The 25,499-nt window shown below is 35.9% G+C and overlaps 1 protein-coding gene across 1 annotated transcript; it reads right to left on the reverse strand.

Annotated features, from left to right (window-relative positions):
• Positions 1-21,407: 21,407 nt before the first annotated feature.
• LOC107852077 (uncharacterized mitochondrial protein AtMg00810-like) lies at positions 21,408-22,277 on the reverse strand. Its single transcript, XM_016697124.2, has one exon. The coding sequence runs from the start codon at positions 22,275-22,277 to the stop codon at positions 21,408-21,410; it is 870 nt and encodes a 289-aa protein (XP_016552610.2).
• Positions 22,278-25,499: the final 3,222 nt, after the last annotated feature.

Genomic DNA, 25,499 nt, shown 5'->3' on the forward strand with positions numbered 1-25,499 from the left:
ATTATTTAAATAGTTAGAATAGGGGACATAGGTTTTTTCAAATTGGATAAATTTTGGCTTGAAATTGCATTAACCCCAACCCACTTTGTAGACTTAATTTTTATTATGGATAATTGTATGGTTTAACTTTTTTTAAACCCAATGCATTGCACTAATGGATAAATAGATATAAAAATGGATTTGGATGGCCTCGATGGCCATTGTTTGGAATTTAATGGAACTTGGGAATCAATGAGGTAATGTGGATTGGATTGGCATATTTAATTTAGTTTGCAAGCATATAGGTATGACGATACAAAGTGGTAAATTCCTTAATAAATGACTCCTGGGTTAAATGCTGGAATTATGTGCAAAGTGATTTTAATTTGGGCTTAAAGGGGGTTGTGTAGCTCACTATAAAGGTGTAATTCCCGAGGGGACGAACATTAGATACTGCATTTGCTAGTGTTGAGGTCTAGATAACTGTGTGCTTGATACACACTTTATATATATATTTTTGGGATGGCTATTGCCCATGGTGGCTTTAGTTTTGCCTCAGTTTTCCTTGGATCTGAACCCATATATCCCATGGTGACTTTAGGAAGGAGTGAGCTACACAATCCAGGTTAATGGTTTAAAAAATCTCATAGTCATGACCCCTACCCTATCTCAGTATCTTATATATGTACATATGAATGTGAGCATGTGGTTTTGACTAATTTTAGACATGGCATTATTTTATCACTTTCCTGAGTTACATACTAGTGCTTATCCTACTGACCATCCTAGGATGCTATATCATTTCATGATGTAAGGTCTGAAGAGTGTACTATTGCTTCTATGTAGCACTAGGTGGTTGAGCAAGTCTATTGAGTTGTTGTTAAGATGTGAGCCTCCATCCTTTAAAAGGCCTTATCATTTCATTATTAACTTAGTACTTATGGATTTCTTTATTTCATAGTTGGGGACATGTCCTAATACATATGTTATTTTGGTTTAAGAGTCTTTCGTGGACAAGTGAGGTTGGATTGTTGGTTTTGGATTCTTAGAACTTTTGTTTGATATATTTTTCTTTATTACTAACTTAGTTGTCTTCGGTTGTTTATTGTTATTATTGTGATACTGAGGTTAGGTTAAGGGGGTAGTCTTTGGTCCATGGTGGGCTTCAGATACCCGGTACGGCTAAGCATAAGGTTGGGTATTGATGACCTTGGTATCATAGCATAGTTTAGGGTCGTTAGGTGTCCACAAATCCATGTCGAGTAGAGTCCTTTTTATGGGTATGTAGTGCCTCACACTTATAAGAATGAGGCTACAAAGCATTTAGGAATGTTTTCCTTTCTTGTGTTCTATTTTAGGATAGAGTCTAGTGTTATGAAACTTCTCTAACTCCTGGATTCCTTGCATTTCAGATCATTCCTCCTTAAAGATTTGATGTTCACAGAAACTCTACTAGGAACTCTATCTTACCTTAGGACAATATGGAGGGGATTCTCCCTATACATGGAGTAAAGATATGGTCTAGGGTCCTTGGTCCTGATTGTACGGCCCAAGTGGAGTTCCACGGTCCTTACTAGTCCTACTCGGGAGTCCTGTGTTAGTGACACTTATGATCAGCCGCCTTAGGGAGATATCTCTAATGCGGAGTTTTGTCAGTCTATGTATATGCTTACTCAGTTGGTGGAATCGTAGTCTCGTTAGTCTGACCGTGTTGGGTTTGTTACTCATTTATATGAGGTTATGCAGGTTGGCTGGTTTATGAGATTGAATCCCCCCAACCTGTATAGGATATAAGGTTGAGGATGATCCGTAGGGGTTTATTGATGAGATGGAGAAGATTTTTAGGGTAATGCATACCACTAATGTAGAGGGTGTGGAGTTTGTTATGTATCGATTAACGGATATAGCTTATCAATTATATGGGGAGTGGGAATCCATGAGGGGTGATAATGCCGGGAAGGCTATGTGGGGTGACTTCTCAGGGGATTTTCTTGATTACTTCTTTCCTCAAAAGTTGACAAAAGATAAGGCTGAAGAGTTTGTGAATCAGAAGCAAGGAAAGATAAGTGTGAAGGAGTATGCTCTAAAATTTTAGCAGTTTTTATGTTATGCTCTGAAGTTAGAGGCTAATGTGAGATCCAAGATGAGGAAGTTTGCTTTTAGTTTGTCCCATGACTTGGTATTATAGTGTAAGGTTGTGATATTAAACAATGATATGGATATCTCTTGACTCTTGGTTTATATACAATAAGTGAAAGATAAGAAGAAGAAGTAAGAAAAAAAGGGAGAGAGGCAGAACAAGAAGTTTTGGTATTCAGAGCAGGGTGGTGGTCAGAAGTATAGTAAGAAAGATTTTAAACAGTGGACCAAGAAAATGAACTTGGTAATTCTTATTCGTCTTCCAATGTTCCTTATCCTAAGCCTTCTGGTAATAATCGTTATCAGGCTAGCGGTGGTCCTAAAGCATAGGGTGCCTAGTCTCAGGCTAATAGAGCTCAATCAATTCCACCTTATTCTCTTTATCATTTTGTGGGCAGCTTCATCATGGTTATTGTGAGGAGGAGATAAATCGTTGTTATAACTATGGCCATCTTGGTCATATACAGCAATTGTCCTTCATCCAGGGTTGCCACTGGATCTAATAAAGTTTTGGTTGCCACATCTTCAGCTCTTGCACCAAAGGGCGCTACTTCTTGTATCGGCACTGGTTCAAATTATCTTAATGGACTTGCTACTCTCCAGGAATCTGAGGCATCTCTAGATGTTATTATGAGTATGTTACAACTCTTTTGTTGTTATGTTTATTGCTTGCTTGATGTAGGTTCTCCCATATATTATGTGACCTTTATATGGCTGTGCATTTTGGTTTTGGTCTTAAAATATTTCCAACCCTTTTTCTGTTTCTACTCCGGTGGGTGATTGAGTATATTATTGCTATAAAGATCTATAGGGGTTGTACGGTGTCTATCTTTTGTAGGGAGACATTGGTGGATTAAATAGAGTTGGAGATAATGGACTTTGATGTTGTCGATATATATATTTGGGATGGCTATTGCCCATGGTGGCTTTAGTTTTCCCTCTTTCCATGATTCGTGCAACTAACACGCATTGGGTCCTTGTCAGAAGGGGGAGTTGAACCCATATAGCCCATGGGTGCCTTTAGGATGGAGAGAGCTACACAGTCCAGATTAATAGTTTTAAAACTCTCATGTTTAGAACCTCTACCCTATCCCAACATCTTATATATGTATATATGAATGTGTGTATATAGTTTTGACTGGTTTCACACATGGCATTAATTTATCACTTTCCTGAGTTAAATGCCATTGTTTATCCTACTAACCATCCTAGGATGCTATATCTTTTTATGATGTAGGGTCTGAAGACTTTTCTATTTCTCCTTTGCAGTGCTAGGTGGTTGAGAATGTCTATTGAGTTGTTGTGAAGTGGTACACCTCCATCCTTCGTAAGTCCTTAATATTTCATTATTTCTTTCATTATTGACTCAGTACTTATGGATTTTTTTTGTCGTAGTTGGAGTCAGGTCCCAACTCTGATATCATTCTGGTTTTAGACGATTTCGTGGACAAGTATGGGTTGGATTGTTGGTTTTTGGATTCTTACAACTTTTTGATATATTTTCATTTATTACTATCATGGTTGTCTTCATATTTATTGTTATTATTGTGCTATTGAGATTAGGTTAAAGGGGTAGTCTCCGATCCATGATAGGATTAAGATACCCATCACGGCTAAGTCCGGGGTCGGGTTGTGACAAAGGATGGTTGTCAAGCAAGGCTGAAAGCTAAGATGAAATCTAATAAGCAGGTTCAGCAGATACAGTCACATAGGCAAGGATCTGGTCCCTTGAAAAAATTTAGGAAGGATAGACTGCCTGGCTAGACCAAGAAAGCTATGATTACTCCTTTATCACTCTTTTGGGAACTCAAACTCAAATTCATTCCCAAACCTGACAAATGATCTCTAAATGCAAGTAGGAGTAAGTAAAACCAGTCAAAGTTTGTTTATGGATAGTGGATTCTCTAAACATAAGACTAGAAGAAATAACTATTTTCGTTCACTCAAGGCACTTCAAGGTGGAGGTGTCTCTTTTGGCATTGGAAAGAAAGGTTATATCCTTGGTGTTGGGAAGATTGGGAAGTCCTTAAATCATGTTTTAGGATGTGTACTATTGAGTGGATTAAAGTATAGCTTACTAAGTGTGTCCCAAATTTTGGCTAAAGGAAATAAAGTGACGTTTTTATCTGATTGGTGTAATATAGCTAGTTTAAAAACTGGGAAACTGGGTTATGTACGCTCTTCTCTACTTAATAAATTGGTTTCAAAGGACTTGGTCCATGGAGTTCCAAATCTCCAATTTTTATATTCCAGCATATGTGATTTTTGTGTCAAAGAAAAACAAACCAATTCTTGTTTCAAATAGTAGAAGCAAGTAAGTATATGTAGACCATTAGAAATGTTGCACATGGACTTATGTGGACCTGTAAAGGTTCAAAGTAGAGAGGGAATGAAGTATGTTTTTTTATTATGGATGACTACTCTAAATTGACTTGGACTATGTTCTTGAGAACAAAGGATGAAACTAATGAAGCCTTGGTGATCTTTGCTAAACAAATTCAAGTGAAGCTAAACATCAAAATAGCAGGAATCGGATCTGATCATAGAACTGAATTTGAGAATGTAAAAGTTGAGGAATTTTTTATGGAAAATGGAATTAGTCATAACTTTTAATATCAAAGAACTCAACAACAAAAGAGAGTGGTTGAAAGGAAGAATAGGACTTTGATTGATATTGCTAGAACCATGCTGATAAATAGTGGTCTACCTAAAAAGTTTTGGGTTAAAGTTCTGAACATTGCATGTTTTGTTACCAACAGATATCATATCAGATCTATAATCAACAAGACTTCTTATGAACTATTATTCAACAAAAGGCCCTAACTTGATTACTTTAGGCCTTTTGGCTGCAAAAGTTTTGTTGTGAACAATGGTAAAGATGAGTTGGGAAAATATGATTACAAAAGTGATGAAGTTGTATTTGTAGGCTACTCATCAACTAGTAAATCCTATAGGGTATACAATAAAAGAACCTTATGTGTATAGGAAAGTATGCATGTCATCTTTAATGAATTAAGAAACATTAAGAACCCTAAAGGAAGTGATGACACAGATATGGAGGAACTAATTCCATTCAAAAGGATAGTTTAGCAGAGGCTGAGTCTCAAGGTCGAAATGTTCAGGATAATATGGTTGCAAAAGAAGAAGAAGATTTATTTACTTTTTTCATAACCCTTGCAATATTTAGGAAAGCTGATACAACTGTGCAGCCTCTTATGGAGGATGAGGAGGAGGATAATAATGAAGTATCCCTAAGATAGGCTATGCAGAAAAAAAAAAGAGGAAGTAAAGGGAAAGAGAAAGTTGATGAACTAGTTAATATGGTAAACACATACCACTAGGAGTGTGGAGAAGAAATTATTTGAAGATGCCATGAAAACTTGTAAAACAACAACAACAAAGAGAAGGTTGAAAAAGGAAATAATGGTTGATGAAGAACATATTGAGGTAGTTGATATGTGAGAAAGAGATAAATACATTGATTTTGATATTGCTACTATAGTGGTAAAGATGAGGAAGAAAGTTCAAGAAGAAAGGAGGATCGAGTCTTCCTAAGCAAAGTCAAAATCTATCACTCCAAAGAAACACATTGCAGTAAAAAGGAAAGTGCCTGGGGGACCTGGTCACTTGAAGGAGTGTCTGTCAGAAAAAGAGTCAGAAAGTGGCTTAAAAAGGACAAAGGTACAAAAAGAAGCACAAGCTTTGTCATGAGAAGAGAGAAATGAGATTCTAAATCTCAAAAAGTCTTGTCTGAAAGGATATATAACTCTAGAATATTTGAATATCCTGGGATAGTTAAATTGGTAGAGTATGTAAGACATCAGGTTGGTTGAACCTCTTTGAGGAACCATCTATCTCTCTTTATTTAAGAAGGAGGTTAGGGAGTTATTTTACACCGTAAAATTTACAGAAGATAGATTGAGTTTGTCTACTTTAGTGCAAGGAAAAAAAGGTGAAATTGGATGTGGAGACCCTGGAAAGATTATAGACATTCCAATTATTAGAATTAGATCTTAAAGAATCAACAACCTTCAGTAAAATTTTTGAAGGATACTTTCAAAGGTGGGTGGGACTTCTACAATAAGTGTTAGAAAGAAATTCCTAAAGGGTCAGTTTCAGTTGGTGTAATGAGTTTGTGAACAAGGTAGTACTGCCTAGGTCAGAAAAGAGGGTTGTAGCCTCTGTAGTTGATCTTTTTGTGATGAAATATTTAAGCAAGTTTGAATTTGTGAGTCATCCAGCCTTAATGATTGAACACAAGTACAATGTACAAGGTTGTATATATTAAAAAGAGTAAGCATGGAATGCCCTATAGGTATTTTCTAAACAGAATGCTTAGTCACTTTAAGGTTGGTTGTGAAAAGGGCACTCCTAGTACTGGAAAGTAAATGTTCACTCTGAACACTTTAATAGAAAATGAGTGTGTTAATGGAAAGGTGGGGACCATGTTTTGGGTTTTAGAGTTGATTGCTACCTAAAAAAGTTGAGTATAGAGGTGGATGAAATGAGGATGACAATGGCTGCAAATGAACTAGAGATTACACACCTTAAGTTGAGAAATCAAACAACTGTCATCAGAAGTAACTGGTGTTTCAGAGGAACTAAAGACTAAAAATAAAACATTGAAGGCACATGTTACTGCTTTGATAAGGGAGGTCAAAGAGCTGAATAATGAAATCAAAGGCCTCACAAAATAGTTACTAAACACCCACTCTAATAAAGAGTGCAAGAATGGAACTGCTTCAAAGATATCTTTCCCCTAAACCTCCACTCTCTTAAGCACCCCACCCCCCTCTTGTTATGTTATCCTTCTTAAGTTAAATGGAACTTTAATTTGTGTCTATCATTTTTCTTTTTTTTAATTGTTCATTCATGTTAGTGTTGCCCTAGTAGCCATGAGTTAACCTGCTTGTTCTAATCTCTTAACTTGGTTACTTTCTTTACTATTTTATGATGCCAAAAGGGGGAATAATGATCTCACTATAGGTAGTAACTCAGTACGAACCTAGTTTCTATAACCATAAAATTAAGTGTTATTGATAGGGGAAATCTAAATAAGATAAGTATTGTTGATATGGGGAATTTGACCAAGATAAGTAATGTTGATAGGGGAATTTGAAATGGAACCTGAATTCCCAGGGATGTGCTGAAGTGAGGGGGAATTTGAGTGCTCTTTTAATCTTTTTCAGCTCGCAACCACATATTATCATCCTGTTACATATATGCCTACATAATGTGGATATTAGTGTATTTAATCACAAATATATCTCATTTACTCATTCAAAACATGGTAATGTGCATGAATGTTGAGTGCAAATGAGTGGTAAATTCACCACTCATCAACACCCCCAACTTGAAGCCTTGCTTGTCCTCAAGCAACATTACCTCTTACCATGAGACAATGCATATTTATGCCCCCATAAGATGACTCAATGATCACAATGACATCAAGCTTATTTACTACCTCAAATAGCTCTTCAAACATGGACAAAGTTATTTTCCCAACACCCTTCAACATAAAGTGCAATAAGTAAGGATGCAAAAAACTTCGAAGGAAAACAATGTAACAATCACCGATACTCTATAAGTCACTCACTTTTTGACCTCAACTACACTATACTCTTTTTGCTTCTTCTCTTGGAAAATGACAAAATCACCTACCTCAACTTGTTCACATGCCTCCTCACAAGAAGGAAAATTTCACACACCAAGATACCAATTATGCAAGAAGGAATTTAAATTCAAAACTCTCTCCCTCACAATAACTCTCTATGTTAACAAGTGTTATGCTATAGGCTTGTCCCTATTTTCAATCGCCACTATAATGAAAGTAAATTGTTGGAGATATTAAAGAGCTTTTTGAGCTTGTAACATAGGTTCAAGGTAGGGTAGGCTGTCATTTAAGGTCAACATGGTTTATACCCTTCTTGAGCATCTATATCACACTATTTAATCCACTTTGTTGACCATGTTCCACTTCTTTTGGTTACAAATGTGCCTACATTTATTCCCTTGTTTCGCCCATTATCTTTCCATTTCTTTTGCTTTCATGTCTTTTATCCCTTTGTTGAATTTTTTTCTTCTTCTATTCGTTTGTTTCAATGCTTAAACATGTAGGCACTTACTAAGAACTTCGTGGCCTAAAGTTACTTTCAATCTTCACCACCCCCAACTTTGGCTTTTAGCCTCAAGTTACATTTTGAAGTTGAAGGAGTGATTCAAGCACACCCACGATAATAGAGGTGTACGAGTGTGTCAAGAGACCACCCGAGCTAAGACATTGTTGAAATGTGAAAGGAGGGCTTAAAATGACACCAAAATAGAACACACCATACACTTAATAGGCGGCCCACTCTTTGAGGGGCCTTTGGGTTATTTTACACTTTATTTTGTAATACACTATATATAGAACCTTGAAGGATTTCATTAGTTAGTTTTTTATGATGTTTTAAGTCATAAAACACAAATAAACACAAGTCCTTTCCCTTTAGAGGCACAAAACTAAAACTAGGTTTCAACTTGAGTATAGAATCACTCGTGTTGGATTGTTGGCTTGATACGTTGGTGTTTAAAGGAGGTAAAGTCCCTCCTGTGTCAACGTAAGAACTTGGTGTTAGTTTAAATATTTTTTGGTTTTTTTGAGTTTAATATACTCTTTAGTTTCTATATTACATGTTCTCTTTATGTCAAGCTATTTATCCATTATCTCTTAAGTTAGTTTTGCTTTCTTATTGCCATTTTGTGCCTAGTTCTAGTGGACTATTTTATGACATTTTTTGGGTTGTTTTGAGCCATCTTTAGACCACTTGGTATCATTTGGTATCATATATAAGGCTAGTTTTGTTCTCACAAGACCAATCTTGGGCTCGTTTGATAGAAAATTCAAAAAAAAAGTGTTCTACGTGTTGGTGTTCTTGGACGAGAAGTGAGTCCTTGTTGTTGTGTTGTCTTGGAAGAATGTTGTGTGTCTATATATAGATGTTTTTTTATTGTTTTGAGTGTTTGTTGTGTTATTTTTATTCTTCTCTAACACCTTGAATCTAGATCCAAGTGAGCTTGAACGTTTGTGTGGTATTGTTGTTGGCGGGTTCAAGAATTTGAACAATGTTGGTGTTGTTGTATGGACTGAAACTTGAAGGTATGGCTTGAAATTGTTTTTTTTCTATTTTGTTATGGGTTATTAATCTTGAAAAGGTGTTGTTGATTATTGGAGGTTCAACGTGAGGCCAGGTTTTCAAACTTCTATTGAAAGTTCTTGTTGTTCTAGACCCTCTTCATGGCTAGTTGCAAAAAGGCTCTTCAATAGTGTTGTTTGATTCAAAAGACAAGTATAAAGAAGTAAAGTATTTTTTAGTCTTGAAAACAAATCCCAAAGACCTACCAAAAGGGAAGGGGGACAAAAAGATCTACAGAAAAATTGGTACCAAAAGAGGAAAATAACACTTTTCTAGGTGTCCAAAAGAGGAAAGGGCCACCAACCCTTCATAAAGGTGTCTTGCCCAAAAGTTGTAAGACAAGTCAAACCTTTTGAACTTGAAAAAGGGCTCCAATCTTGATGTTTTCTTCCCCAAGTATGAAATAAACTTCTTCAAGATTTGAAAATTGAACCAAAATTTCAAAGTTGGAAAAATAAGAACCTTTCAAAAACCTCAACGAATCCTAGACCGCCACATCACCAATTTCCATACAACACCAAAACTTAGGGCTCAAAATCTTGGATTCTTAGTTTCTTGTTGTTGATTCTTAGTTTCTTGTTTTTGATTATACGAATTGGCAACTAGTAACTACCTATTAAGTTATAAATTAGTTTTTGAATATGTTTCTTCGTGTTAGCATTACTTTTTGTTCTTTTATTGTTTTTGAATCTTAGTATTTCTTGGTTCAAGTTCGGACACTACTTTCTTGAGTATTCAAGCAAGGAGTCCATTCTGACAAAGGAGTAGACTCACCCCTCGACTCATCACGAACTATAAGTTGACTTGCAAAACTTATGAAACCAAGTGTGAGATGATCAAGACGTGAGAGAGAGTGTGGTGAAAAGTTTGTGAACTAATTGTTTTTTTTGTTTTGTGAGTTTTTTTTGTTTGTAAGTATAATTTCAATGGAACCCACGGCTGCAACCTCTCCAACCTTGGGAAATAATGTTACAAATGCCATTTTGGCCCACTTTGACACTATTTCCCGATACTTGGCTATGGTAAATCAAAGGTTGGATCGTATGGTAGGCCAAAGGGAGCACGTGGTCTGGTCAGACACATTTCAAGATGACGGTTAGAGCTCATGTGAGCTACAAGGTAAAAATGCTATCCCCTATACTCCTATGAACTTAGAATGTTATGATGTGGCCAGTAGTATCCAACTGGATGTAATTGCAGTTTTGCCTAGTATGGAAGGGAATGATTCTTTGAGCATGATGTATGATGAATGCCTTATTGATAGTTTTTCTCATAGAAATAATGTAATTGAAAATGGGAGTGAATCCGAGAGCTTGTATTATAGTAAGGAATCTAATATTTGTCTTGCTCATTGGGATGATTACGTGTTTGAAACTTCTTTGGAACTTGATGGTTTTCCTTTAGAGAGTAAATGTGTGTATTCTAAATTTGACCCTAGGGTAGATTCTACTTTATTTAGGCATAATATCTTGTTTGAAGATGGTACATTCACTCCTAATGAACCTAGTGGCGTGAATGATGGTATGTCTCTCTTGAAGGATATAGCCTATATGTTAACCCACTATGGTGTGACAATATTTTTCCTTAAGATGGAAATCTCTTCTTGAAAGATGAGAGTACTCCTAAGGGTAGGGAATATGTAGTCTTAGAAAGGAATAGTCAATCGGGTGAAGATGACCTTGAATCGCTTGAATGTTTAGGAAACCCAAAATGTGAATGTTCTTGTGATAATGTTTTTATGTGTGATCCCTTTGTTGCCCAAGGTGATTTATATATATATGGGGATTACTCTCTTGAAAAAGAATGTGGTGTATGCTAAGAAATTCCATCTACTTCTTCTTTATGTGTTTCTTGTGTTAAGCATACTAGTGTTGATGGACTTGAAACTAGTGATTACATGCATAAGGAGACCATAGTTGAAGATGGCTTGTGTGTCATCTTTCTCTACCCCCTTTGTGCTCATGATATTTCGACTAGTGATCTAAAGGGTGTGCCTAATTTTGAGGACGACACCTTAGGGGAAAGTGAGAGTGGCCGAGACCTAGGTCCTTGGTTACTTCTACCATTTGATCCTGGTGCCATCTTAGAGTATAGTAGGAGTAGTCTCGGCCTATGTTCTTTATTTCTTGGTCTTTATCCTAGTAACTTCCTTTGTGCCATTTGTACTAAGCTTTTCATGTTCAACACAAAGAACCCTTGGATATACTTCAAGTTTGTCCTACCTCGGCATGACATGTTGATGTATTTATTTTGCTAACCCTAACCCTCATTCCATGAGGATGTGTGCTTGTTTGTCTCTTCTTTGATTTTATAAGGATTGGATTCGAGGTCGAATCCTTTTCAAGAAGGGGAGGATGATACAAGCATGGCCATGATGATAGAGGTGTACGAGTGTGTCAAGAGTCCACCCGAGTTAAGACATTGTTGAAGTGTGAAAGGAGGGCTTAAAAGGGCACCAAAATAGTACACCATACACTTGTGAGGGGCCTTTTGGTTATTTTACACTTTATTTTGTAATACACTATGTATAGAACCTTGTAGGGTTTCATTAGTTAGTTTTTTGATGATGTTGTAAGTCATAAGACACAAAGAAACACAAGTCCTCTCCCTGTGAAGGCACAAAACCAAAACTAGGTTGCAACTTGAATGTGGAATCACTCGTGTTGGATTGTTAGCTTGATACATTAGTGTTTAGAGGAGGTAAAGTCCCTCTTGTGTTAACATAAGAACTTGGTGTTAGTTTACATGTTTGTAGGGGTTTTGAGTTTAATACACTCTTTAGTTTCTATCTTACATGTTTTCTTTATGTCAAGTTATTTATCCATTATCTCGTAAGTTAATTTTGCTTTCTTGTTGTTGTTTAGTGCCTAGTTCTAGTGGACTGTATTGTGACATTTTTTGGGATATTTTGAGTTATATTTGGACTATTTGGTATCAAGGAAGGTATGGTTAAAAAGCAAGATAAAAGCTGAAAGGCTCACGGCTTGTAATGTGTTTGCGAAAGAAAGGTCCAAAGGCTCAAAGTGGGTGACTAGGGATAAATCTATACATAGGTATGATTTTTAGGCTAAGTGGACTTCCAATGTCACAAATATGGCCTAAGATCATCTCACCAACAAAATACAATCAAAATTTAGCCTTGAGAGACAAATGGGACAAGTTTTAGATGACATTATTATACATGAGATTTAGACAAATAAACTCACTGCACATAGCATGTGAACTTTCCAAGGAGGCTCAATTTCCCCTCACGTTAGGAAAAAAAATAGAGTATCTATCAATATTTACAAGCCAAAAACTTTGGAGTCACAAAAAGAGAAAAAGTTTTATTATAAGGTTGCTCATATCTATGCCCTTGATTTTTAAAAATTTTGAACGGGATGAGGGGTGTCTGTTTTACATTTGTACCATGCACAATTTGCTAACCATGGAAACAACCAAAGTTTTTGTCTCACATTTTGTCTTAATATGGGCAAACCAACCATATGGCTACTCAGAATTCGCCAGTGGCATGCGTGCAATCCCAAATCCACAATGTCATAGGTACTCAGACTTCCCTTACATTTGTGATCTTGATGCTACGGGTACTCAGACTTTCCCTACGTCCATGGCTCAAAACCCAATCATGATGTTTTTTCCTTAATAATGTTTTCAATCAATCTATCATAGGGAAAAGCTCGTCAGACATTACCACGATCAAAATAAAACTAAAGTAAAACAAAAAATCTAAAAGCAAAAACAAAATGACTAATCCATGAAATGTGGGCACCATCAAAGTTCCCAAATGTAGAAATCCAAAATCAAAATAAAAATTATCCATAATGTCATCAAAACAATATCAAAAATATCCAAAAAATATATCAAAACAATACAACTCCAGGAACTGGCACCCCCTACAGAAAATCAAGCAGTGTCCTCACTACATAAGAAATAAAGCAAGAGTAAAGAATGCTCCCTGAATCTTCCTCATAGGATGTTGTCTTCCTTAGACTCTACATCAGCTTCATCATTATCCGCAGCAGACTAGTTGGCTGGGGCCTTGTCATCTCTGTCCACCCTCAGCGAAGGTAGTCGCTCATTGGGTTTGAGTACTTTGAAGATGCCCTTCAAACCTTTTCACGTCTTAATAAAGAATTTATATCTCTTCTTTCTCTCTTTACCATCTTTTCATGTGACTCCTTGAGGTCCTTGTGCTATTCTGCCAAAGTTGAATAGGCTCTCTCTAATCTGGAAATTGTGGCTCCCTACTTCTTCTGCTCCTTCAGGTATACTTCATAATCCAACCGAGATACATATAAGTGGCGAGCATTGGACTCTCTAGGTCCCTGAGGTAATCTGGACACAAGCTCCTTAATAACCTGTAGGTCACCTGAGATCTCAACAAAGGGGTTTGCCGAGGAAGGTTTACAAGAGTTTATGTCTTCCTGGGTTGACTTGCCTGAGTCTACCTCTCTCTTCTTGCTCTAACCAGGTGCACCCTAACTCTAAATTTTAAGTGGAAAAATCCAGGGGCCTAGGTTCACCCAGGTATCTGCATCATATTCCTCTACTTCTGCCCTCCTGCATAGCTTAGTAATAAGGAAAGAAAAGAGAATAAGAGTACCCCCCTGATTCTTGAAGTGCCTCCATTATGAGATAACAATTTTGCCCACATCCAGAGTAATGTGCGATAGGATACAAGACACCTTCCTAGCTCGTAAATCTGTGACTTCTATCATATGTATGGACGGGGATACTTTGATGCAGATAATAGTCAACCAAAGCCTGGCCTCTGCTGTGAAATCATTCATAGAGATGGATCTTTTGGTGGTATCCAAGGAAACTTCTTTTCCAGGGCATAATATGTTCGCCAACCAGGTCCCTGGCTTAAACTCTTTTGCCTAGAACTGAGCCATGTCTGCATCTGGGAGCCTATATATTTCATTGATCTGCTCCACTCCAAAGTGCACATCTTTTTCCCAAATTGTCACCACTGGGTTTGTGAGAAAGACTACGCTAAGATTAGTGTATAACTCATGCACCCATTGCTCATTAGCAAAAGCAGGGGTCTGAGGCGAAGTGCATCTACCCAGTAGCAGTAAGCATAGCATAGAATCCCAAGAATTTCTCCTTCACTTTGTCTAAGAAAATACCCCTTTCTGGGAGTAACTTCGTCCTTGGCAAGTCACTATAGTAGTGGTTGTGGCATTCTGCAGCTATGAATCTGGTATGGTTAAAGTCACTCATTTTTGCAGCCTAATACCTGTTATCAACACAATAATGACCATCATTAGCATTTTCATACTAAATTGTGTTCATTTATTCATACATGCTCATTGGGTGGTTCCATAGGGGGTTTTGGGATAAATACTAAGCATGTAAAAATTTTTTACCGCAATCGCGGCCCTAATGACCGCAATCGTGGTACTTGAAACCAATTTTGATAAGATTTTTTACAGCAAAAAATGCTCGATTCCAACCCCAATTTGTGTTCCAACAGACCAATATATCATTATGCATATGAAACTTAAACCTTGAATACTACATTATACCCTCAAAACTTAAGGAAAGCAACATGAAATCTGTTGGGGCATTAAATCCAAAACATGGTGTACACATTAATTCTATTAGTTTTAGGCCTAAATTTGGATACTCAATACTACCCCGTCGATGTGAACACCACCTAAAATAGGATACCATACCAATAAGCCCATTCCAACACATATTAAGCATTGAAAAAACCAACTTAGGCCTATTCACAAGGCACAAGTTTTAGGCTACTAAAATGCTCAGTTCGAGGGAATTAGGAGACATACCTTAGCATAGGATGCACAGGGATGCAATGATCAGCTCGAGTATGCAAAAAAATTGACTTTTAGGTGCAATTTTGAGAGAAAACTGATAAAAAAGAGCTTGGGGAGGAATGGGTGATCGGATGGTCTTTTAAACTGATTTGACCATGGTCATGAATACTTGAATCATGTGATCATAGTGACACAAGCCGCTATTGCAGTAACTGAGGACAATTTTTAGGTCCTCTGTATTCTTTTGCTCAGTCCAAAATACAATAATTTCCTACTTTCCCTTTTCTCAATTTAAGTCAACACTCCCCATGGAACCATAATTTCATGGATTATGCATGAACAAAAACAAAATCTACTCTACCATGCATGAACAAAAAGGATACGTACCACTTTCATGGCTTGATGGGTTGTTTCCCATATTTGGTGGCAAGACACCTCTTCTACTATCATTTGTATTTCCACTTAAAAGATTTGAATCTCTGTCCCAATTTTCACTCACTATGAGTTGAGTGGCATAGGGACAGAAGATTCAAATATTCCAAGGAGAAACATGATAAAGATGAGGGCATGAAGATAAAGCTTCTATCTCGCGACTTTGAAGACTTAAATCTCTTACGCAACTTCACATTAAATTTTTTGTTTATCTCTTTGGGTAATGGTGAGAACATTAATAGGACACTAGTTTTACATCGGAAGTTAAGCTCTTTGGCCTTCAAGTGTAGGGCTCCCATGTGCTCCTTTGGAATAACAAACTCCAAAATGTAGGGGTGGTGCTCCTTCTTCCCACGATCCTTTATTCGCTTAGGTAGATGGACTTTCATCACATCATCTAAGCATAATATTGAAAAATGGTTTGAATAAGGTTTATCCCTTAGTTTTGGGGTTGCATCATTATTCGGATCTTCGCTCTGAAATGAACTACAATCTTCATAAGAGATTTGCTTGGATTCTTCTTTTGACTATAGAACCATTTCCATGACTTCGACATCTTCAACAATAATTGGTTCGGTTGGTTAGGCAATCACCGAGGACTCTTCACTACCAATCTCATCATTGACCATATAGCTTGATTTCTCTTCTTGATTAACCTTCTCTTGAGAAGTAGTCAAGGTGATGGTATTTACAAGAATAGTTTCCTTGCCCATTTTCTCTATCTTGTAAATCTCCCTTCCAAATATCTCATTTTATTGATCATTGTTGTGCACATTCTCTCTTATTTAGTTACTCGATCCAAAATAGTTTGATGCATTGCTTCAAAACTATTGTACCCAGCATGTTGTTCTTCTTTGATTTTGTTATGAGACTAACTCATAAGAAGAACTATCAATTAGGTTAGCATAATTGAGCGACGGAGCATTTGAACAATCACTCTAATATCCATCTCGACCACCACATGAAGAACAATCATACTCCTAATAGGATCGAGATGGTGTTTCCATCTCGATTCGGTGAGCATATCTATACTATTGCCACAAGTGGGATCCGTCACAATATGAACATAGATCGTCAAAATAGGATTTTCAACAGTTAAAATCATATTTATCCCACCATGCCATAGAGAAAAGTAAACCAAAACAAAAATCTACCTAACACAAGAAACAAAGAAAATTACAAACAATTATTTACAGGTTTGAATTTAAGCAAGTAAGCTAAAATTTCAAACTAACTCAATACGCCAAATTGTTTCCAGACGACGGCGCTAATTTTGATAATTCTCAACTTACACGTCAATTTAAGCGCAAGACAATCTTCGTCAATATATTTTACCCAACTTTGAGTTGGGGTCGAATTCACAAGGAACAATGTGAGTGGAAATTGAATTAGTTCAAAAAAAGGAAATTTGCTAAATTCAAACCTTGAGTACAAATATGTAAAAATTGAGGAAGGGGGGTTGAGAGGGTATCAAAACTAATAGTTATTTATGTACTTTTAAATGACTAATTTGGGGCTACGAATAATAAGAGTATACTCAATTAAGCACGGATATTGAGATTATGCTTTTCTAGGGGCAAGTTATGCATAGGAACATAATGATTCGGTGCAAACTCTAAGTGTTGATAGTGTAGTAGGCTAGGTTGAAAGTCCTTAAGACTAGTTTGTCAACATAGTCTCAAAAATGTCACTCATTGACCCTTTCAAGTACCTAACTAGTGTGTCAATTAAAGACACCCACTATCTCTATTAGGCACCTCTATTTCTAGGATAATATCAAAGGTATGGTCAGCTTCATAATTACCCTTATGTCTAAGATTGTGAAAATTGGAAAACTAAACCTAATAATTGTCTACTATTGCCTTAGTTCCCACGTCCCTCTTTCAAGGATGATGAGGGTTTCTAAAGTTCAAGCAAACCCCTCTTTAAAGGATGGTTTGTGCTTTCAAGAGCTTGGGGTTTTCACCTACAAAACTATTTGGGTAATTGGGGCTTTCACCCACAAATCCTAATCAATTTAGTCAAGCAATAATAGAACCCATCATCAATAAACTATCATATGTACAAACAAATCACAACCCATACACAATTTGCACCCTATTCTAGCATAATCCCAAGAGGAAGAACTAGATACACATAAGAATAATAAATAAGATATACCCAAAAACCTCCATTGATTTGTGTTGACACCCAATTTTCGCTCTTCCTTTTTCATAAAATTAATTTCTCGATTCTTAGGATATTTGAGTATTTTTTTAAAATATATTTTAACGTTAGTAGTTTGAAAGTGATGTTTTTCTTACAAATATCGCATCTCATAAATTTAATTAAAAAATAAATAAATATATTTTTATTATTATTCCTCTACTTCTTATAAAATTAATGAATAAATATATGTTAGCATATTGATATAATCTTTGCTATATTATCATAGTTTTTGAAAATTTACTTAGCAAATTAACATAATTTTTTATATATTATTACAATTTTTACAAAATTAACTCTATTTTATTTTTTATTTTTTATTTTTTATTTATTTAATTTTAAATTTTAGCAAAATATATTTTAAATATAATGTATGTAAATATTTGAAATCGTGAACGCGTGTTTACGTGTGTGTATATATATATATGTACACTTTTGAGAAAATTAATTAGAATAAGATAAGCATTGTTGAATTAGTTAACAAAAATAAATTTGGGAGAATTGGATTTATTCATTTACTCACCTGGGTTAATTTCTTTTAAATTTATCCCTTAAACAAAAATTTAACAAAATAGCAGCCCATTGATCCAATTTTAGGCCTCCCCCCAAATATCATATAATAATAAGCCCAAGTAAACCTTGACTCAGTCCAAGCCCCAATTAAACCCTCATCTTTCTCCTCTATCAATCTCACAATTTTCCCTAAGGCTCCATTTGTTTTTGTTATGATTCAAACGTCTGAATCTGAATGCATATTTGAATGATTAAGACGTTTTTTCTAGATCAGAAAACTGAATGATTAAGACTATTTTTCAACATCTGAATGTGTAAAAAAATTATTTGTATACATAATAAAATAAAAAATATAATTCAAATAAAAAATTAATTATATATTAAAAATGTATGTAATTTAGTACAACAAAATTATTAGTATTTGATTGAGAAAAAATATTTATGTTTGTTAGTGATAGTGGAGATGATTTATAATGGTGGTTACGGTGACAATGGTTGATGTTAGTGATTAATAATGTTGGTGGTTATAATTATGATAGTTGGTATTGTAGTGACTGTTATGATGGCGGCGATTGATGGTGGTGGTGGTTGTAGTGATGTGACGTTGCTTGATATTAGTAGTTTAAGGTGTTGATTGTGTTGTCTGAAACATGAATGCATGATGATTGACGATGTGTTGGTGCTAGTTGGAGATGTTATTTTTTGTGATGGTGGAGATAGTTGTTAGTAGAGAAACTGGTTAAAGTGATGGTAGAAGTGGCATTACTAGTGACAATGGTGGTGGCGGCCAAATAGTGTGTAGAGATTGTGATGTATTAGTGGAAGTTAGTGGTGGTGCTAGTTGTTATAGATGAGTTGGTTGGTAGTAGGGATTGGCCGGTAGTGGTTGTTGATTGTAGTGCTATTGACGGCAGTGGCAGCGGTAAATATAATTAGAATAAAAGAGGTAGTAAGTGTAGTAGTGATTGACAATTGTGGTTGATAGCAGTATTTGTTGTTGATGGTGGTTGTGATAGTGGAGATGGTTAGTGGTGATGGATGGTGGTTGACAATGGTGACGGTGGCAGAGGTGGTTAGTGGTGGTGACTATTGATTATAAATAGAGTGGTGAATATTATCCAACACCAGAATATTCCTTCAAACCTATTAAGACTTGGTTCTAGATCTGAATAATTAAGACCTATTCAGACCTATTAAGAGTTAAAACCTTAATAAAAAACAAATGCACTTAATGGTCTGAAGTCTAAACCATTCAGATTCAGACCTCCATTAAGTACAAACAAATGAGGCCTAACAGAACTTAACCAGAATGATGACACTTTTCTTTTTCTCCTCTCTGCAAATACCAAATCGCTCAGACCATTGGATAATAGCAATTTCAATGGTCTTTCACCTTCTCCTTCACCTTTCAACCGACATCGATCAATTCCACAGCCTTTCCATAAGCTTTATATCCCTTCACCATTTACTTTTCTAGCTCAAATCATACCCCAAAGCACTCTATCTCCTTTACCACTTCTGAAAAGAGGAACATAGTGAAGAACCATCAGACTTGAGGTTGTAATCCTTATAATCCAATGTGTCCTAACTTATGCCTTCCAAACCATCATTTCCCCTTCACATCAATTTGAAAAAAAGGGTAAGTTTTAGCCTTTATTTTCTGCAGTTGAGACGCTCATGAATTCAAATTTTGTATTCTTGAGGCTTCACTTGGCATCTGTTGCAGCCCCTCAAACTTAACTATAAAAAGAGCATTTGGGATCCCAATTTTTAGGAGAAAAAAAAAATCAAGCAAGAATCAAGAATCACTCAAAAGAAGTTATCTAATTATCATTAAATATAGGAAAGTTCATACTACTACATCGGCTATTTTCTATCCTCTCTTCAAGTTCAAGCGCAAGTCCGAGTTCAAATTTTCGACAAGCAGCCCCCCTAGTTTGCTACCCCAAAAAAGGTGCAAATCTGCCTCTTTTTAATTATATCTTTCATCTCTTTTAACTTATTTTTTTATCTCATTTGGCTTATGTGTATGTGTTTTGTTCTATTCTCAAATTTTGTTGTTGTTGTTGTTGTTTTCGTTTCGTTGCCTCTGCGAATAAAATAAAATTTGATTTTTGTTAATTTAGTTCATGTATGAATACACAAATTAGCAAGTAAGTGAATATGTGATGTATTTTTGGCTTCAAGTCGGCCGCGATGGTGTTGTCTTTATCTCTAAATTAATTTCATGAATATGATTTTGTTTGAAGTCTATATTGATTAAATATGTATGGTTGATTTCCTGTTTTGATTTATTATCAAAGTATAAGTTTGTGAAAACATGAAAAAGTTTTCTCGTCATTCTACTCCTCTAGTGAATAATTTATTTTTGCATTTTTCTTGTTGTTTTTGTAGACAAGAGTCATTGATATATTTTGACAGGTTTTGGTATTTAAATAAATAAGTGTAGCTATTCTGGGTTGATCATATCAATTCTTCTTTGTTTTGCGTTGCTATTTTCTCAGTCGTGTATTTCAGTTCTTTGAATACAAGTCTATAGGTGCTCATCTCATTTAACATGGCGTTCTGTTTTTCGCAAGTTATGAACATCATTTTGTCGTGATTTTGTCATTTATTTTGAAGTATTGTTTGTGTTGCATTTGAACAAGTGAAATAATGTTTAACCTTCTGTTCTCTTCCTCTACTTTATTCAATTGTGTTTATGTGAATCCCCTCCTTTGTTCTGTTCCCATTTATTCTAATACAGTTGTGTAAATGAGTACGTATGTGCGTGTCTTAGTTCTTCTCTAGGATTGTATGTTAGTACTGCTCCTCTTTCTTCAAAATTCAAGCAAAAATAAGACTTCATTTCTGGATGTTATGTTTATTGTTAGGGTTCACAACTTTCAGATCGGTGCCATAAAAAGACATGAAACCCTAGAAGGAAAAAGGGTTAGAGAGAGAGAAAAAATTACAATTGATGATGAATATACAAAATATCTTCTTTGTCTAGAAGCCTCCATATACACGTGTATATACAATATACAATGATAAAATGAAATAAAATGAATAAACATTTCATGGGCCTGGGTCGTGTAATAAGATGGGCTTGTTGTAAGCTGGAGGGATTTAAAACACCCATCTTGTGCAAATATGAGAGATGAGAAGGTCCAGGCAAAGATTTAGACATAATATCAGCAACTTAGGCAGCATATGAAACATGATGAAGAGAAACAGCACCAGAAGTGAGGCAATCCCATACATAATGGCAGTCAATCTCGATATGCTTTGTTCTTTCATGAAATACTGGGTTACGAGCAATATGAAGAGCAGCTTGGCTGTCACTAAATATAGGAATAGGAGAGGAAATAGCTAAATCCATGTCAGTGAACAAACGAGTGAGCCAAACAACCTCAGCAATAACCTTACATAAAGCTCTACATTCAACTTCAGCTAAGGAAAGAGCAATGGTAGGTTGTTTCTTACTTTTCCAAGAAATAGGGCAATCCCCAAAGAATATATAAAAGCCAGTAACAGAATGTCTAGAAACAGGGCAAGCAGCCCAATCAGAATTAGCATAGGCATATATCTCAACCGAAGGAGAAGATGGCATGAAGATACCCTGATCAGGATCATTCATAAGGTACCTCAAAATATGTAATCCAGCAAGCATGTGAGGTGCACATGGATTATGTAAAAATTGACTCAGATGCTGAATAGCAAATGAGATATCAGGCCTGGTGTGCAGAAGAAAATTTAGTTTACCAGGAAGATGCCTGAAGGATGTGGGATCAGGCAAAGGAGCACCCATGTCAGGGGTCAACTTTAAAGTAGGATCCAGTTGAGAGGATACAGGAGTGTAGTGTGAATAGTTGAATTCATTCAACAAATCGGTAGTATACTTACATTGGTTAATAAGAAATCCTGAAGGATGAGAAGTAACCTCTAATCCCCAAAAATAGTGAACAGAACCCAAATCCTTAATCATGAAGGAAAGATCAAGAAAAGATTTAAGAGCAGACATCTCAGATAAATCAGAGCCAGCAAGTAAGATGTCGTCCACATAAACCATAAGAATCACCAAAGATGAACCAGTAGACTTGGTGAATAAGAATTAGTCATTTTTACTGGCAATGTAGCCTCTGGATAACAAGGCATCAGACAGTTTTGAAAACCACTACCTGGAAGCCTGTTTGAGGCCATAAAGAGATTTCCTGAGTTTGCAAACCATAGGAGTGGAAGAAGTAGAAGGGACCTGAAGGACAGGTGGGCTCTTCATGAAAACATCCTTATGAAGATCACCATGAAGAAAAGCATTGCTCACATCTAACTGAAAAATAGTCCAATGATTCTTAGCAGCAAGAGACAATAAACACTTCACAGTGGTCAGTTTGACCATAGGAAAGAAGGTTTCATGATAATCCATACCTTCTTTCTGAGTGTCACCTCTTATAACTAATCTGGCCTTTATCTTTTAATAGTACCATTAGATCGTTGTTTAATTTTGTACATCCACTTACAAGGGATAGCCTTCTTATGAAGGAGAAGAGGCTCAATATCCCAGGTATGGTTTGACTCAAGAGCTTTAAATTCATGTTGCATGGCCTCTTGCCAAGAAGGATTAGAAATATCCTTCTAGTAAAATTGAGGCTCATACAAGTGCAAATCAGCACTAAAAACCTTGGAGTTAACTTAAAGAGGAATATGAGCAGCAGAGAAAATGTAATAATGTAAGTAAGAAGGAGGTTGAACAAGTCTAGAACTCCTTCTGAGAGGAACTGGGGAAGGAATAAAGGTGGATGGAGTGGTCTCAGGTACACCTGTAGAAGCATCATTAACCAGATGTGGGAAGGAGGAGAGGTGGTCTCAGGTACACCTATAGAAAAATCATTGACCATAGGGAAAGAATGGACTAAATGAGAAAGAGGATCATCATACACAAGTGAGAAGGAAGGAAATATAGGTGATATAGAGGTGGAGGGATAAGGAAAGATGAGTTCATGAAAAACAACATCCCTAGAATAAAAAATGGAAAACGAAGAAAGATTGAGCAACTTGTAACCGTTCTTACCACAAGGGTAACCTAGAAAAACACTTGGAATGGATCTTGGTTAAAACTTATCCCTACCAGGCTTAGGTGAAGCAGCATAGGATAAGAAACCAAAACTCCTTAAATGCTCATAGGAAAGAGAAAACCCTTGTAACTTTTCAAAAGGTGAGATATGGTTAAGAATAGTAGAGGGGAACCTATTGATAAGGTAAGTAGCTGTGAGAACACAATCACCCTAAAATTTAGGAGAAGATGAGACTGAAAAAGCAAAGCCCTGGAAACTTCAAGGAGATATTTGTGTTTCCTTTCCACAACCCTATTTTGTTGAGAGGTGTGAGAAATAGCAGTCTGATGGAGGATACTATTTTCAGAAAAGAATAATTAGAGGTTTGTACACTTTCCCAGATCAAAAGCATTGTCAGATCTAAATTGTTGGACTGAGATTTTGAAATGAACTTTGACCATATGGACAAATGATTTAATAACAGAAGTAAAACTACCCTTGGAAGATAATAAATGAGTCCAGGTTATTCTAGTGAAATCATCAACCAGAGTTAAAAAATATCTAAAACCATCATATATGAGAGTGTGGTAAGGACCCCATATATCAATATGAACAAGTTGAAAAAGAGAGAAAGAATGGGTAGAGCTTAAAGGGAAGGGAAGTCTATGTTGTCTAGCTTTGGGACATACATCACAGTGAAAACCTTGAGAGTTAGAGAGTTTGTCAGAAAAATAAGGAATGTATTTCATTCTTTGAAAAGGAAGATGGCCTAATCTTTGATGCCAAAACAAATCAGTTTTATTTATAGTGCAAGAGTGATTACAGTGAGATATGTCATTAGGAAGAGAGATAGTACAAGAAATAAGAAAGTAAGAAGGAAGATCCACATTAAAATAGTACAACTGATGTGTGAGCAGATACTAACACATTTGAGGTTTTTAACTCTAAGTAATTGTGAAGTCTTAAGCAACTTTTGGTTATTTTTTATCGTTTTCTTGTGATATTGTAGTTGTAGAAAGGATGGAAGGAAAACATAGGAATGATGAACAAAATAAGTAAAATCTGGAACAAGTGAGTTGATATGAGTCTGACGGCATTTCTTGCAAGCCTTAAGAGATGTGGTAAGATACCAGAAAAAGGCGTCAGGAAGAACAGTAAAGAAGAGTTGCTAGATAAAGGTGATGACATTCTCAATATGTCATCACAAGTGTGGCAAGACGTCAGAAGATGTCATCAATTAGGATAGAACATGGTGAAATAAGCTGAAGGTCTGACGATATTTGTTACACGCCGTCACTCCTCTGGTAAGTCATCAAAGGACATCATCAGAGTGAGGAAGAATAGATTAAGAAGGCATGACTTCTGATGACATATCTGAGACGCCGTCAGAAGGCTGACGATCAACACTAATATGCCGTCACCTAAATCCGATCCCAGCTGTGATTTTGTTATTTTATTTTCTTAATTAGGCTTTAGTATAAATAGCATAGTTTAGGGTTTTTAATTAATAATTCATCTATCAGACATCAACTCTAAGAAGAGAGAGATATATTTTTTCTCTCTTTCATAAAATATTCTTGTGTTTTCGTATCAACTATTTTTGGGGTTTCTACCTTGTGATTAAATTAGAGGAACTACTTGTTGTTTTCTATCCATTCATAATTTTATCATTATAATCATGAATTCAACTTGTTATTTCGTTCATCAAATCATGAGCGGATAATTTTATTAGCCGGAGTTATGGGATCCATGGATTAGGGTTTGATATGATACTAGATGTTTAACGGATTCAAAGAGTAGTAAAACATCTTGAAATTCTATTGTTTTAACTAAAATCTAGTTGTTGCATACATTAGGTTATGCCTTAGGTTTTATTTGCTTCTAACGGAGAAATAGACTAGAGAACGTGAATTATCAACAGGGACTCGAAAGCTACCAAACTTTTGTTTAATGATTAATGTCGTAACTGGATTAATCTACCTGATATAACATGCTATTGGAAATAGATAAGTTATGTAAGTTCAATATAATTAGATAATAAATTGTCTGGTGAGGTCGAGAGATAAGTCAGATAGTATAATCGTCAGGGATATTCTGTTGTTCTACTGATTTCAAGAATCTCTAGCATTACCTAGTATCTATCGATTCCCGAAACCCTTGGTGAACATAGCTCTGGTTTCCCATTTATCTTGATCACAATCACTGAAGTATTGAAAGTGACAATTAACTCTCTGTAAACC

The sequence above is a fragment of the Capsicum annuum genome, chromosome 5, assembly GCF_002878395.1.
Source record: "Capsicum annuum cultivar UCD-10X-F1 chromosome 5, UCD10Xv1.1, whole genome shotgun sequence".
Classification (NCBI taxonomy): Eukaryota; Viridiplantae; Streptophyta; class Magnoliopsida; order Solanales; family Solanaceae; genus Capsicum; species Capsicum annuum.

Excerpts from the sequence above, each read along its gene's own strand:
- LOC107852077 (XM_016697124.2), bottom strand. The coding sequence starts at position 22,277 with ATGGTTTATGTGGACGACATCTTACTTGCTGGCTCTGATTTATCTGAG.